This window comes from Barbatula barbatula, assembly GCF_947034865.1.
Source record: "Barbatula barbatula genome assembly, chromosome: 16".
In the NCBI taxonomy this organism is placed as follows: domain Eukaryota; kingdom Metazoa; phylum Chordata; class Actinopteri; order Cypriniformes; family Nemacheilidae; genus Barbatula; species Barbatula barbatula.
The window spans coordinates 13,891,773-13,907,350 of NC_136779.1; the positions used below are offsets into that span (position 1 = coordinate 13,891,773).

General features: G+C 39.3%; 1 protein-coding gene and 1 long non-coding RNA gene across 3 annotated transcripts; one reads left to right on the forward strand and one right to left on the reverse strand.

The window, feature by feature from the left end:
• Positions 1–99: 99 nt before the first annotated feature.
• Positions 100–8,738, forward strand: foxk2a (forkhead box K2a). 2 transcript variants are annotated; one of them, XR_013787724.1, is made up of 10 exons: positions 220–692; positions 1,666–1,860; positions 1,977–2,118; positions 2,251–2,397; positions 4,901–5,094; positions 5,670–5,866; positions 6,007–6,273; positions 6,368–6,568; positions 7,019–7,457; positions 7,532–8,698. XR_013787724.1 is itself a non-coding variant. In XM_079475904.1 (9 exons), exons 1-9 carry the CDS (start codon positions 406–408, stop codon positions 7,183–7,185), a joined length of 1,797 nt encoding a protein of 598 aa, XP_079332030.1. In that variant the 5' UTR covers positions 100–405; the 3' UTR covers positions 7,186–8,738. The 2 variants fall into 2 exon arrangements, 1 of the variants encoding a protein (XP_079332030.1); XM_079475904.1 differs by having other exon boundaries at positions 100–692; positions 7,019–8,738.
• A 2,705-nt stretch (positions 8,739–11,443) lies between these two features.
• Positions 11,444–12,771, reverse strand: LOC306906042. Its single transcript, XR_013787798.1, has 2 exons — positions 12,160–12,771; positions 11,444–11,677 (listed from the first exon to the last, which is right to left on the reverse strand). It is a non-coding gene; the product is annotated as an uncharacterized lncRNA (long non-coding RNA).
• Between the last annotated feature and the right edge of the window lie 2,807 nt (positions 12,772–15,578).

The window sequence follows — 15,578 nt, forward strand, 5'->3', positions numbered from 1 at the left end:
GACGCCAATCCGCCTCTTACAACACACCAATTACACACATGCGTGTCAACCAGTCCGCAGTGCAACCAACCTAAAACGCAACATCTTGTTCTTTTCCTCGCTGATTGGTGAGTAGTGTTTTTCTACTTTCTATGACAACGCCCCATTGGCCGTCCGCCTTGTCGCTCATCCTAGCCCCGCCTCCTCTGTTTGTTTGGTAGAGTTGATCCTTTTCTCATTCTCTCTGTCGCGGCTGTGGGTTGGAGCCGCTGTCCCTGGGCTGGCACGTTCCTTCGTATTTATTTCTCATCATTTGATTCGACCCCCCTACTAAATTTTGCAACCAGGCCTTCCGACTGACAAACAGTCGTTCGGTCCTTCATTTGATAGTGTGAAATTTACGTCAAGAGAAGTACTCGTAAAAAGATGGCGGTAAGCGGGATGTCAGGGTCGGTTGTCGCCCGGCTCGAGGGCCGGGAATTCGAGTATCTGATGAAGAAGCGCTCGGTCACCATCGGTCGGAATTCGTCACAAGGCTCCGTGGACGTGAGCATGGGCCACTCGAGCTTTATTTCACGCAGGCACCTCGAGATCTTCTCCGCCGACGGAGCGGGCGGCGGAGATTTCTACCTTCGATGCCTCGGAAAAAACGGGGTGTTCGTTGACGGGGTGTTTCAAAGACGAGGGGCTCCTCCTCTCCAGCTTCCCCGCATGTAAGATCACCATCTTTGCTAGGAATTATCGGCACCGGCCGCGATGCGCAGAAGTAGATGCGTTTGCGGTGATAGTGCGCTGTATTTGTTTTGTTTCGCGAGGCAGCACGTGTTGATTATGACAACCGCTACTAACCCACGTCTCATGTTTCCTGCTAGCGCTGCAACCGTTGATTAGCACACCGGCTAATCGTTTACATCGGTCTGTTTACACAACAAATGCAGCGGTCACTGTGCGTTCCCCGTGATTTAAAGTTTTCTTTTAATTTTCTTGTCTACGAATTGATTCAATCTGTGGTTTGCTGCCCCCAAGCACTCAGTAATTCAACGACTGGACATTGTCAACTACAAAACACAAGTTTTATGCATGCTAATCGATTATTTCGTGGAGAGCGTTTTATCTCAACATTGTATTAAAATGATACATATGCAGGTATTTTATGTATGCGTGTGTTTTTTGTTTGGAAGCTGCTGTTACAAACATTGCTGAAATGCATGTTGTCCTTTTTATAATTCATAAGTCCTGTTTATAAGGGAGACGCGCCTGTTGTGTGCCTTTGTTTTATTAGTGCATAAAAGTGGATATGTATGAAACTACATTCAGAGTTATATTATAAAGGTAGAGTAGTTAATTCCATTCGGCTTGAAATTAATATAAACATGCGCTGCAAAGTACTTCAACATGCATGCGTGTGTAATGCAACTGGGGGCCAAGTAGTAAATTAAAAACACCATTGGAGAGCATGCACACAGTGAGGTCATTGTCTTTGAGCAGACTCAAGTATGTCTCTGATTAAAAATATAAATCTGTCATGTAATCAGGTCATGCGGTGTCCATATATAAACTAGGTCTACTTCTGTCTACAGTTCCTGGCAGTGGGCTGTACAGCTGTAGAATTGTTTTCAAAATGCATCGAGACAGCAAATTATAATCTGCAACATGTTGACGAATTTGTTTTATTTACGTTTGTAGGTGCACCTTCAGATTTCCCAGCACTAATATTAAAATTACGTTCACTGCCCTGTCGAATGACAAGAGGGACCGCAGGAACGCTCCCGAGTCTCCTGTGAAGGCGGTCCAGCCCCAGATCTCGCCGCTGACAATCAACATTCCAGACAACATCGCCCACCTGATGAGTCCACTACCATCTCCAACAGGTACACTCAGGTAAGCTTATCTATCGACTTTTTAACCAAACAGTGTTTTTTTTTTTAAAAAGATGCATGCTTACATTATTGCAGCATTGAAACTTCTGAAATAATTTGGATGTTTTTGTCTGTCAGTGCTGCCAACTCATGCCCATCTAGTCCTCGAGGGGCAGGGCTATCCAGTTACAAGATGGGTCGTGGTCTCACAGCTGATCTCATCAATGAGAATTCTCAATCTGAAAATGACAAGGAAGCTTCCGGGGGCGACAGTCCAAAAGTATGGGATATTTTGATAATGCACACAGTTTATCTGCTCCTTATGTGCTGTTTATTAACATGTAGGCAAATTTGACATGAATTTGTCATGTTTAATATATAAACTCTTATAATGATCTTTTGTTTTGAACAGGATGACTCCAAGCCTCCTTACTCGTATGCGCAGCTTATTGTCCAAGCTATCACAATGGCACCAGACAAACAACTGACACTGAATGGAATATATACCCACATTACTAAGAATTATCCATATTACAGGACAGCAGACAAGGGCTGGCAAGTGAGTGTCATTCATTTCTGTTGTTTGTGCAGCGTCTGGAGTCAGAGTGTGTTTGTGTATTTAGTCATTCTGCAAGGCTGTTGTGCTTGTATTTGGATGTGATGAACCCATTGGCTCAAGATCAGGCCCAGATGGGATCTGTGGTTTTCTGCATTTTCTACAGTGTTCTACATTTTTTTGCGGAATGGATTTAAACATGACAAAATGTGTTCATGGTATGGTTCCCCAAAAAGGAAAAATTGTGTCATCATTTACTCACCCTCAGATTGTTCCAAACCTGTATTAATGTCTTTGTATATTTTTTAGAATGTCAGTAAAGGAGCAGATCTCGCCATATTGACTCCCATAGTATTTATTATTCCCTACTATGGCAGTAAATAGGGGGCGAAATTTGCTCTGTTACTGACATTATTACAAATATCTTCCTTTTGGTTAAGCATAACAAAGAAGATTCGCTTAATAGGACTAGGTGTTATAATCCCACTATTTCAGCACAGTTGAATTGCCAAATAGGACATTTCCCATGTCTTTTGCATGACAGAGGGAGCTGTCAAGAATATGAATTTAGGAAAAGAAGGTCGGAAGTTTGTTGGGTATGCATCCTCTGTGTTTGGGGGATTAATGATTCTAGAAATACATACTTGCCATTCACAAGGAATGTATACAGGTTTGGAACAATCTGAGGGCGAGTAAATGATGACCGAACTATCACTGTAAATGCAGTTTAGGGTATTTGGAAAGAGCATTTTTAATTCTATCACGAAGAACAAAATAGGCTTTGAAGTTTTGAGACAAAAAATAGTGGTCTGTAAATTCAAAGTGAATATTAATTAAATGGCTTCAAAAGGAACTTTACTGTTTTACGTGTCAAAATGTCTTTTGGGTGATGAAAAACCTTCTGGTCACGATACTGTATCATTCTTTAACCCCAGAATAACAAATAATTAGAGTTATACAAAGGGAAATGCTCCTATCTTGTTATGACTAGCATTTGTTACTCTGAATAGCTTTCCAAAGGATCCCAATATTAGAAACAAGTGGCGGTAGTTTATTTTTAACTGTCTGATCAATTTGCATGCCACTTGAATTGTTTTATGATGCTGTCCTAGTGTAAAACAGTCATTGCTAAGATGTTGTTATAGAAATATGAAACATTTTAAGGCTATATTTGACACAAAGGCAAGCAGCACTTGGTTTTGTTACTCATTTCATATGCACGGAGCTGTTCCTTTTGGCCGCAGTTAAGGCATATTTATACTTCTGAGTCGGACTTTAGCCGTAGCCTACGCTGAGACACGTACCCTACATCGTAGTCTGAAGAGCCCCTCTCCAAAAATGTAAAAACATGTCAATGGGACGCCGATTGCAAGCGCTGTGATTGGTCTGCTTGAACCTTCAGGTCAAAAAACTCATTGCTATCATTGTAAGTGCTTCTCAGACAGCGTAGACAATGAACCGCATCTTTGGCTATTGTCTAGGTTACACAAGCAACACACGTGTGGACACTGACGCCTAGTGTCGACGCGGACAATGACGCACAAGTACAAACGAAAACTGTCCCCTACGCGTAGGTCCGACACAGAAGTAAATAACATGCTTAACAATAAACAAAAGTTTTCTGTTTTTAATTTAGACTGACTATAGAAAGACTTTCCACAAAGCAGCTTTTGAGAAAACATTTAGTATAAAAAACAGGATATAGAAAATATGTATATCAGAATGTTGTAGCTGTAAGAAAGATGTTACAACTGGCAGGAAAGACGTTAAACGAGTCATTCAATAACAATAAATGCCATTGCGACAGAGTTTTTAAATTCCATAAAGTGCTGTAAGAATTAATGGGAAACTTCACCCAAAAATGAAAATTCTGTCATGATTTACTCACTCCCTAGTTATTCCAAATCTGTATACGTTTCTTTTTTCTGATTAATATAGAAAATATATTTGGAAGAATGCTTGTAACCAAACAGTTTTTGGCCAACATTAACAACCATAATGGGAAAAATGTCAATGGGAGTCAAAATTCTTCAAAATATCTTCTGTGTTCATCAGAACAAAGAATTGTATACAGATTTAGAACAACTCGAAGGTGAGTAAATTATTATTATGTTCACTTCTGGGTGAACTATGCCTTCAAGATCCATTCACATAAAGAATAATAACATAATAAAATGTTATTAAAATGATGTGTTCGTTCAATGTTCACGCGCTACAGTTTTGTCCATTTATGGATTCTAATTGGTCTTTGTTTTATTATCATGCGCTGGTAAAAAATCACTCTGAATCTCTGTATCGTTTCTCCGTATCATTATAGTTGTGTTGTGGAATTGAATCATTTTAAAACTTTCATTTAAAAAATGTCTGTCTTGGTGCCTTTCTGCTTTAAGCCAGGCTCATTTTGATGGGACAGTCCTCTTCCCAGATGTGCACATTTATTTTTAATAATCTCCTCTCATTAGTGGTAAACTAAATTTGACTTGAAGTTTTTTGTCCTTTTTTTCAGAACTCAATTCGCCATAATTTGTCCCTAAACCGCTATTTTATCAAAGTACCCAGATCACAAGAGGAGCCAGGTAAAGGCTCTTTCTGGAGAATAGACCCCTCATCTGAGGGCAAGCTCATTGAACAAGCTTTCCGCAAGCGCAGGCCACGCGGCGTGCCGTGTTTTAGGACCCCACTAGGCCCCCTGTCTTCAAGGTAATCTTTTGCAAACTAATCTGCGGTTATTTAAATGCCTTTACGAGGCTGATAGCAAATACAACTTTTGTGTGTAATCCGATGTGTTTATGTATTGCCTTAACAAATCATCAATACTATGACTTCTGTCCATAAAAAACCTGCAATGAAACCAAAGCATCCAGCACTCTGTCAAGATGTTTTTTCTGCTTGCTGTCCGATGAGTTTTATTTGATAATGTGAAGCGATGTTGAACCTGTTTACGTCCTATGCTTGCTTTTCTTGACAGCATTATAAGGTAGCCAATTGGTCAAGTAATTGAAAATTACATTAATTTTGTTTGTGTCTAACTTCTAAATACTTCCAATGCCAGGAAGTAAATATATTTCACTCAATGATTTTTTTCTCTTGAGTAGCAATTGTTATAAATAATACTTGCTTCAGGAGATCTTAGTCTAGTCCTCATTTTTAAACAGTTGTCATGAAATATTAATATGATTGGTTTGAGAATGTTGTGGTGATGGGTTCAATCCACTTTTTCTTTCCTCACAAAAATGAAGTAATTGAGTATATTCACAGTTTGATTTTCCTATCAGGAGTGCCCCAGCCTCACCTAACCACACGGGGGCGCTGTCAGCCCACTCGAGTGGTGTCCAGACCCCAGATAGCTTATCTCGAGAAGGCTCACCCGTTCCCATGGACCCCGAGCCAACCCCTGCCTCCACTCCTGCTCCAACTGTCCAGCCCAAATTAGCAGTCATACAAGAGGCTTGCTTTGCACAAAATGCACCAGGTAAAATATCCCATATCAATAGAGATCGGAATCAATCTCAGAGTTTGTTCGTTTAGTGTGTTTTTAGCTCAGTTTTTCAAACATTCGAACGCACATTCTCGGTCCAGGTCAGTTAAGCTAACTAAATATTTTTTTCACAGGGTCACCCCTCAACACCCAACCTGTACTCATCACAGTCCAGCGGCAGTTACCGCAGACCATGAAACCTGTCACCTACGCCGTAGCCACACCAGTGTCCACTCTCACATCCCAGCAGCCTGTCATGCAGACAGTCCACTTGGTGCATCAGATCCCCGCTATTTCTGTTGCTGCCGTAACACGCGCTATAGAGGCCCAGGCTGTGGTCACTCAGTCTATGACCATTAAAGCAGAGCCACACGAGAACGGAGAACACAAGGAGGTCAAAGGTAAGGTGCACAAATTATTCAAATGCGTAATTTACTGTGTCCTGTTGAAGAATTAAGTCCCATATTTTTAATATTGTATTGTATGTTTTCTCAGTGAAAGTGGAGCCGGTGCCTGCTATCTCAGCCACTTCTATAGGTGGAACAAGTCGAATACTTCAAGCGTCCCAATCCGCCCCCATACAGACAGTTACTATAGTGCAACAGGCACCATTAGGCCAGCATCAGCTTCCTGTTAAGGCAATCACACAGAATGGAACTCATGTGGTTGCTGCTATCCAAGGGTCAGGAAATACAGGTGAGGATGTGCACTTATTTTTTTACTAGATTTCACTATTCATGAAACTGATATCACTCCTGCTAACTAGTCGCTAGTCAAAATATGCCATTCTTGTGAATCGTATAGATCCCAAGAGGTTTTTTCTTTTTGGAGAGGGTGGGGTCTTTTGTGATTTTGTAAAATATAAGTCCTCAGGTGCCTATTTAGAACATTCAAAACACCGTAACGTCAGGCAATCGGTCTGCAGATACGTCACGAAGAGTTGGTTCCGAATGTCATTTTTGTGCCCTTGAAAGGCAAGGCTAAAGAGAATGTAACCCAAAGCGTCTTCTCTGATAAAGAGAAAATAGTTCAAACAGAAAGATCTGTTTGCCAAATGTGATCCAAACGTCCATGTTATGATATACAATTGCCAATCTGTCAAAGACATTCAACTAATAGAATTGTATTCCTTGTCACGCACATCAGCGAGTCCTCTCCACATGCTGGCAACCCATGCCTCTGCCTCGGCATCCCTGCCCACCAAACGTCAGAACGGAGACCAAGCGGAGCAGCCTGACACCAAAAGGGTCAAGACTGAAGACGGAGCTGTCCCTGTCCCTGCCGAGAGAGACAAGCAGAGAACCAGTGATTAGGGCAACTGTGTCTTGACCTTTGACCTCAACCCATTTTTTTCTCCCCCTGCCACCCACCTGCTATACTCGCATCACCTGTCAGTGAACCCAAGGTGCCAAATAGTGAGGTGAGCTGAAACATCAGTGGATTTTTGGAGTCGTCTAATGATTAGGGGTAAATGTAAAAAAGGTGCATACAGGACGTGGAGGAGATGATAGAGATACTGTTGTACTTCGTGAAAGACTGTTGATGGTGTGAAGGAAGGAAGGCAGTGGGCCTTTTACATAAATAGGTAAATACTCACAGATATATGTACACATATATTAATATAGCCTACTTGAAGTTAAGAAATGAAATGTATTTTAGATTCGAACTGGGTGTGACCCAGAAGAGAAGGTCTCCATCACTAGTATCTCTGGGCCGAATGTGAACGGAGAGGAGAGCATGGTGTATGGGCAAATAGACAACCCTTTTGTGTTATGAACAAACAAACAACCGGCCAATGACGTATGTAAATGTATGTAACGCACACACGCATGCGTATCAAATGTGTGGTCACTATTCGCCCTTTCCCCCCCGTCAGAGGTCTTGAACATATGCATTTACCTGAAGAAGACTGAAACATTCAGACAGGTCAAATGTGGACTTGCCTAAAACATTTAAGATGGATTGGCTCTTAAAAATGTGAACCTGCTCATCATTTCAGCTTAATATTCACCAATGGAAAATTAGCTTGTTTCTCTTTGGCAAAGAGAAACGTGGGGAGTTTTCTTTCCTGTATCATGGCAGCTAGCTACCATGTCCACCTACCTAATGCAATCTTTAGTAGATATGCAGTATTTTGTCGTACATGTGGATCTTATTTGTGTGTGTGTTTGTTTGAGGCACAAATACTCAACAAAAACAGGCAGTGCTGAGGTCATTTGGCAATGTTTTGTACTTAATTTTTATTTGACAATGTTTTCTCTTTATTTTAAGACGTGGACTCGTGGTCATGGAAATGAATGTAGTTTTTTCATTTTTTGTTCCAAAACACTATTAATTGAGGGTTTGAGTTATTTGCTATTACATTGAATCAAATGATGTTTACTCACATCCTCTTGTTTTCATATATTAACCCATAACCTAGAAAAAAATATTTCCATTTGTACTTTGTTAAAATATATAAGTTTGCATGAACTGTTGAGAAAATGTGCTGTACCTGATTCGTTTTCCTGGTAAGGGAACTGCAGAAGATGAATGAAAAAAGAGAAATATTTTATAAAATTTGGGATCATTGCTGCACTTACATTTTGTTATTCCCCTTTGTTTTTATTTCCTTTATATTCTGTATGTCGTTGGCTGTGTTTGTTATCTTTGTGTTAAAGTTGTCTCTTTGCCTGTTAATATTATTTTATTCTGTTCAATCAACTGAAAGACTCAACACGGATAGTACATGTTCCACAAGGAAAAATAAGTGGTAGATGTTGTTCTGCTTCAGTGGGTATATGCATTTTTTATAAATTAAATTAAAACTCCATCACTTCTGTTCTGAATTCTTGACTGCTGATGAGGATTCCGATTGCTGAGATTCTTGTGAAGTAGTTAGTTTACCTCTATGTGGTGCTATACAAGAGGACAAACTACGGTTAGGTCATATATTATTGGACAGGCACATTTTTTTATTTTAGCTGTGTACCAACATGTATTCAAGTTACAGTTTTATAATGGATATTGTCTTAAAGTGAGCAGTCTCCGCTTTACTTGGAGTGTATTCACATTCAGATTAGCTTAATGGTTTAGGAATCACAGCTCTTCAATCTTTAGCTCTCCCCTTTTTCAAGGGACCAACAGTAATTTGACAAATCAAAAGCTGTTTAATTCACAGGTATGGACTTCATAAGTGAAGCATGATTAAAGTCTGGAGTTGATTCTACGTGTGGGGTTTGCATTTGGAAGCTGTTGCTGTGAACCCAAATAATGTGGTTCAGGGAGATCTCCATGCAAGCGAAACGGAACACAGTTAGATTTAAAAAACACAAAAAACCACCAGAAAGATGCCAGGAACATGAAGAGCGGCCAAATCAACAATTTGGTACATTCTGAGGGGAAAAAACACACAGGAGCGTACATATTAGATAAAAGTGTTGGATGATGACTTTACCCTCTCCATGATAAAGCAGAACCTCTTCACAGGGTCCAGACAAGTTGAAAACACTCTTCAAAAGGTAAAGATGAATAAGCAATAAAGAGAAGACAAGGACAACTACAGAGGGTGCACAACAAGGTGCAAAGCCTCAAGACTAGCATGGGTGGATTACATTTATAAAATAGCTGTAAAAGCATTTTTGGATGGATAAAACTAATATCAACCTGCATAAGACTAATAGGAATAGAAACTATGGCGAAGGCTTGGAATATCTCATGAAATTAGATCTTCACTAAACTAGTGTCCAGGCACTGTGATACTATTTCGTACATTCAGGCGTACATATCAAAGAGCTGTGATTCCTAAACCCTTCAGCTAATCTGAATGTGAATACACTCTAAATAAAGCTGAGACTATTAAGACAATATATCCATTATAAAACTGTAACTTGAATACGTTTTGGTACACAGCTAAAATAACAATAAATGTGCCTCTGTCCAAAAATCTATGGACCTAACTGTATTATGCTTACAAAAAAGATTTGGTCCAAGTCAGATAATATCGAAGCAAACTAGGCCTTCGAGTTGTACAGGTAGGATATTTTTCAAGAATCATTCTTGAAAGTCATTCCCAAGAGAAATCTCAGATCCTTGAGACCCACCTAGATTTGAAATGAGATGAAACTGTGCCTTTCATTGTATGATCGCCAATATCTCTGGGCGATACAGTAATGAGTTTCAGGGACAATAAGGATACAGCGAACGTCACTGTTGTAAAACACTCCTTTGTTGACTCTCTTTGGTAAGTTAAATAACGCAGATGGGAGTGTTTGCCACATCTGTGACTCGATTGATATAAGTGATTTATTCTCAATCTATTGTGTTATCTTTTCCCTTTGGATCGGATTTGAAACATACTCTAGTATCCACAATTCTTTCTTTGACATTACAGAAATGAACTGCATTGGTTTCTGTTAGTAAACAAGGGTATGGTGTGAGAGGAAATACTTGTTTACCCGTAATCATCCTTAGAGGACGTCCTGAAAGAATTAAATTATACTTTAACACACCCACCATTCCATTTTTAATGATTCCTGGGAGAAAAAGGAATCTTCCCAAAAAGGTTCATTAAACAGTTTGTTGACTTGATAACTTTTCCATAATCAGTGGTTCGCAGGGAGTTTTGAAGGTTATTAGTTCTTACTTTAAATAGCAATGTGTATACCAACATTTGATAACGTGTCACATCATTTGGTGGTGTTAGGACAGTTAGCTCGATATCTAACCTGACACAGGTGTTCATGAGAAACTTGACCTACGGGACAACCTTGGTCATCCTGTTCTGCTTGTTGTACAGGTTGTCTGATTTCTTGACACCTTTAAAGAATTAGTAATAGGAGCCTTCATTTTTACCACATTTGTTATGCTTACAGTTACCTTTGAAACTAAAGCTTGCTCAATGTTATAGTGTTCGATGAGCATATGAGCTCCAATTACAAATTAATATGCATTTGTATATTATAGGATTAAAAATAATACACAATGTTTCACATTTTGTCGTTAAAACACCAAGGAAAATAACATCACATCCATGTGTTTATTATTACGTTTACAGAGAGGTCAACACATTACAGTTCTTCCGACTTCCAGTGCCATCTCATTTTACTCCCTCTTATTGACCGTTGAATGCCATTGTGAAAACCTCAAGCTTTTCTGGATCAAATATCCATATTCACAGTAGGGTGTGTCTTTAACCATGTTAAACTGTAAATGGACGGACAGGTTTAACTGGGTATTTATTAGAATAGTATGTTAAAACATTCCATACTAAACTTTTATGTGGGTTTTGCTGTTTACATACAGCACCACTCTGTTATGGTAAATGCTTTCCTGTTCGACAAAATGGGAAAATGGGTGTGACGGCTTCAGCTTGTTGAAATAGCAAAAATAAAACTCAGGGTATTGGCTCCTTGACAGGGAAGAAGACTTTGATCCTAATAAAAGTTTGTAAAGGACAATGCTTGTGTTCACATTGCAATTCCACATGACTGGTAAAAGAAAGCATTCTGTATCTTATGGATCATTCAGCGAACAAATGTTTTTGTACTATTTAAAAAAACACATACTGTGAAGGAATACAAAACAAGTAAATATAGAAATATTTCTAAAAACTTTATTTGATAAAGATAAAAAATAGCCTATATAAAATCATACAATAAGTACAAACAATGATCACGTGTGCAAATTGCTTTAGGAATATATGTGCTAAAAGTGTCGATTGTATTATAAACAGTCCAAAATGTAGGCTTGGTTAAAAGATTCCAGTTTTACTGGCGCTTTACCCCATCTTAGTCAGACTCTATTGAATCGAAAAACCAAGTAAACCTAGGAAAGACAATAAACATGATCTGAGTCATACTGCAAGATGGCATCAAGTTTCAAAGACAAATCATTGCATGGAAAGCATTGTGACCAATGTACCTCTCAGTTCATCAGAAGTATTTAAATTGCTTCAGATTCCAAACAGAATACACCTTACTGTTACAACACAGGCTACACACATCACAGTTTGACATGGGCCAGATTTTAAAAGCTGATATTAACAATTATTTTATTATTATTAATAATAGTAATATTAAGGAGTTTTTTTGTCTTACATATAACATTAGAAATAAAAAAGTATAAAATGACTAATCTAATGAATCCCTTATTTTCATTAGGATCTTTAGATAAAAATGATTCAAACCCAATTTGGAGAATTTATGTTTTTTAAGTTTACGATTGAACACATTATGAACAACACAATTCTTATAATTATTATAGTAATTCAAAGCAATAATTGGAGTTCAATAATTGTACAGGTATACCTGGTCAGAGGAATCGTTCTGCTTTTCCATTCGCAGTGCTCTGCTGTAACATCATCTCGGAGTTCTTCAGTATATCCAGCTCCACGGTTTTCTCATTTGTTTGTGCGTCCAAACTTCGGTCGTAAGATTCATTGACGCATCCATTAGTGCCCAAGTTTTCCCAAGTTATACGAGTTGGAGCACGAGGGGTCACGTCACCTTTTATTGACTGTTTACCGTTACCAATGCACTTTTCTCCAGCTTCCAGTGTCTTCTTCACTCCGCTTTTGGATAGTCCTTCAGACAGCTTGCGCGCCCAGTGCGCAAAGTTATCAAAACTCACTCTCTCGAAATCCTCTGGGAAAACTGTAATATTCCCCGAGTACCACATGATCCACCAAATCAGACTTAGAAAAACTATTAACGAGCCAGTGTAGATGAGAAAGTCTCCGTAAAATCTGCCATCCATGCGCAGATTGGCAAAAATGCCGACAAAGAGTACTGCAAAACCGATGATGTCAAATGCAACCCCGAGAAAAAATAATCCAGCACAACCCCCGATACACTTCGGGGCCATGGTAAGCGTGGCTCGGTAAAATGACTTTCTTCACGATTTAAATGGCCTTTTCTAACACCTGTGAAATACACCTGCTGGTAGCGCCGCCCATGTGCATGACGAGTTTCAGTACTGCAAGTGCGCTTCTGTTTCGAACAGGATTGTGATCAAACGCATGGATTGATTTTGCGGACTAAATTAAAAAGGAATTGCAAACTTCATTGCAAACGCCAGTAACAGTAGACAGGGATGGTTTACTGCCCGGGCCAATGAGGCCAGTGCCCTTGACTACCATGAGCCCGAGGGGGCCCTGTGCTTCAAGTGTGCGCCGTCCAGTTTGGTTACAGAGAACCCAACAACAATGAAAACAAATATTTATGTTGAATATACGGATCCCCATTGCCTATACAAGGCCTCTTTAAAACGAATGATTAGTTTGTGTTTCATTAATAGCAATTGAAAAATACAATTAAATAGTAGCCTAGCCCATGTTAAACATAATTCAACTTAAACTTTATAATAAAACTGTCATGATCGCGGTGGGTGAGAGAAGGACAGAGACCCAGGTGCAGACAGCGGGTAAGGGGTTAACACAAGATTTTAATAAAAATACAAAATAAACACCCACGAAGGGGTAACATAACAACACAGAGGTGACACAATAACAAGACACAGGCACTCACCCAACAACCACAGTGAACCAGCACAAGCCAGAAGACACAAGGGCATTAAATAAGGGACCAAATCAAGAGAGGGAACAGGTGTAGGGAATGAATCAATAACGAGGAAACTAGAGGATGGGAACAGAGACAACACCGGAGAGAGCATGTGGCAAGCCAAATAAACAATAGTCGCCTCACTCCACATTAAACATGAGGTTCTGTCATTATCCTGCCACTAGACCAAGAGAAACATGATTTTTTTGAAAAATAAGACGGAAAAGATACACTCACATTACAAGATATTTGGATTTTCCCCTTACTTTAATTTTTTTTTATGAAAACACAACATCGTTAAAGTAAAACAAAGACAACCTCACTTACATTGAGCAAAGAAGGTTTTATTAACAAACATTATTTTGTGCTCTTGTCTCTCTCATCCTGCTGTAATTCATCGCGCTGTTTCAATGTTTTTACGCGATCTCATGGTGCTATGTGCTGCGCGCTGTTTGGAGAAGACGCTGCCTTGCACAGCTCGGGTCGTATGGGGAAGAGGCATTCTGACGTTTAATGAAGAGCCCCACAAGCTATCTTATATGCCTGATAGTGGTAGACTTTCCTCGCTTGATCCATTTGGTGATGCGACTGTCACAGTGCAAGTGGTTGATTTTATAAGTTGATTCAATAAAGATTTTGTTGAAATGCTGGACAAAAGTAAAACTGAAACGTTTTATATAATTATGTTTTTCGTTCTATGTTTCATTATTTATAACATTTTATAAAAGTACTTTGAATAATATTTTGGCACAATGAGGCTCCCCCTCGTGTGGCGCCCCTATGCACGCATATACTGCATATCCCATTTTTGCGCAAATGTTAACAAGCATAATCTAAAGAAGTTAAACGGGCTCTATAAACAGAAGAACACAAATAGGGGTTTGGTGATCTCAGTGAGCTACCAATAAATCTCACATTGAAGCAGTGTGGATTCATTTTGGTGCATCTCATTTACTGCACATGTTGTGGAAAAGGCTGTTGGGACACAACAACAACTCCATCCGATAATTTGTAGATGACCGTTCCTCTGTGTCCAGCAAACTCACTTAAAGCACAAGTGGAGCACAAGTTTGTCTTTGTCTCACTATGTTATGATACACAAATTAAGAGATGTGGAGGGGGCGGCGCCAGGACATTTTTCATGGGGTTGCTAGGTGGGGCTTAACAGTTTAGAGGCTGGGCTAATAAAATGATTTAATTAATAAACGCCTTAGCTAGACAACATGTAATTTCGCCTTTTATAGAACAGCTTCCTCAACAGTTGTTTAGGGCAGTAGTCTAAACTTCTCCCATCGTTGCACTTAGTTATAGTTATTGTTAATTCATTAAACTGACATTATATACTGTGCTTTTTTGTTGAAAACATTATGCAATGTGTAAGTAGCCCACGAAACAAACGTATTCATGAACTAAACGAAAAACCCAGAAAAGGCAAATAATGCAGAAAACAGCAATGAACAAACGTATTGTAGCAGAGTCGGCATTGGTTTGTTATTACTAGGGATGCACCAATACCGATACCAGTATTGGTATCAGGCCCGATACCAAGCTCATGTACTCGTACTTGTACTTTTACTCGTAAAAATTCCCCGATACCAAAGACTGATACCTCACGTGACGTAACTGACAGAACGTTCCAGGGCACACAGAGACACCAGCCGCAGCAGACTCAATGCAGTATGGAAATATTTCCAAATCAATGATGAAGACCCACGCATGGCAATCTGCACGCTTACGTCCTTGGTTTTGCCCTGTGGAGGTTATTGGACACTGTGAAAATTGGGCTTTGAAAAGTTTTGATAAGAACATAAGAATGAGTTATTTTTTCATAATATGAGTTGATGTTGTTAAAAATAAAGATGCTGATATGTTCATTAGTCTCATTGTGTTGTTCTTAGAAAATTGCCACATACAAAAAAAAACTTAATAAAAAAAAACTGTAGGCCTACAACAGGCATCGGTATCGGTGAGTATCAGGGAAAATATATCGGTACTCATACTCGATCCTTAAAGTGTGGTATCTGTGCATCCTATAGTTATTACTTCAAAAGTTTCTGGTAAGCAAAAATAGCTTTTCCACATGCACGCGGTTCGAGTCCTTAAGTGAAATAAAGTGGAGATTAATCAAAACGTCGAATATATTCACAACTGACACGAACTCCACAAAC

Bases quoted from the DNA above. Each gene is read 5' to 3' on its own strand.
- foxk2a (XM_079475904.1), top strand. From the start codon at position 406: ATGGCGGTAAGCGGGATGTCAGGGTCGGTTGTCGCCCGGCTCGAGGGC. The intron at 6,274-6,367 runs GTAAGGTGCACA...ATGTTTTCTCAG, and splicing joins AGAACACAAGGAGGTCAAAG to TGAAAGTGGAGCCGGTGCCT. The intron at 6,569-7,018 runs GTGAGGATGTGC...CACGCACATCAG, and splicing joins CCAAGGGTCAGGAAATACAG to CGAGTCCTCTCCACATGCTG.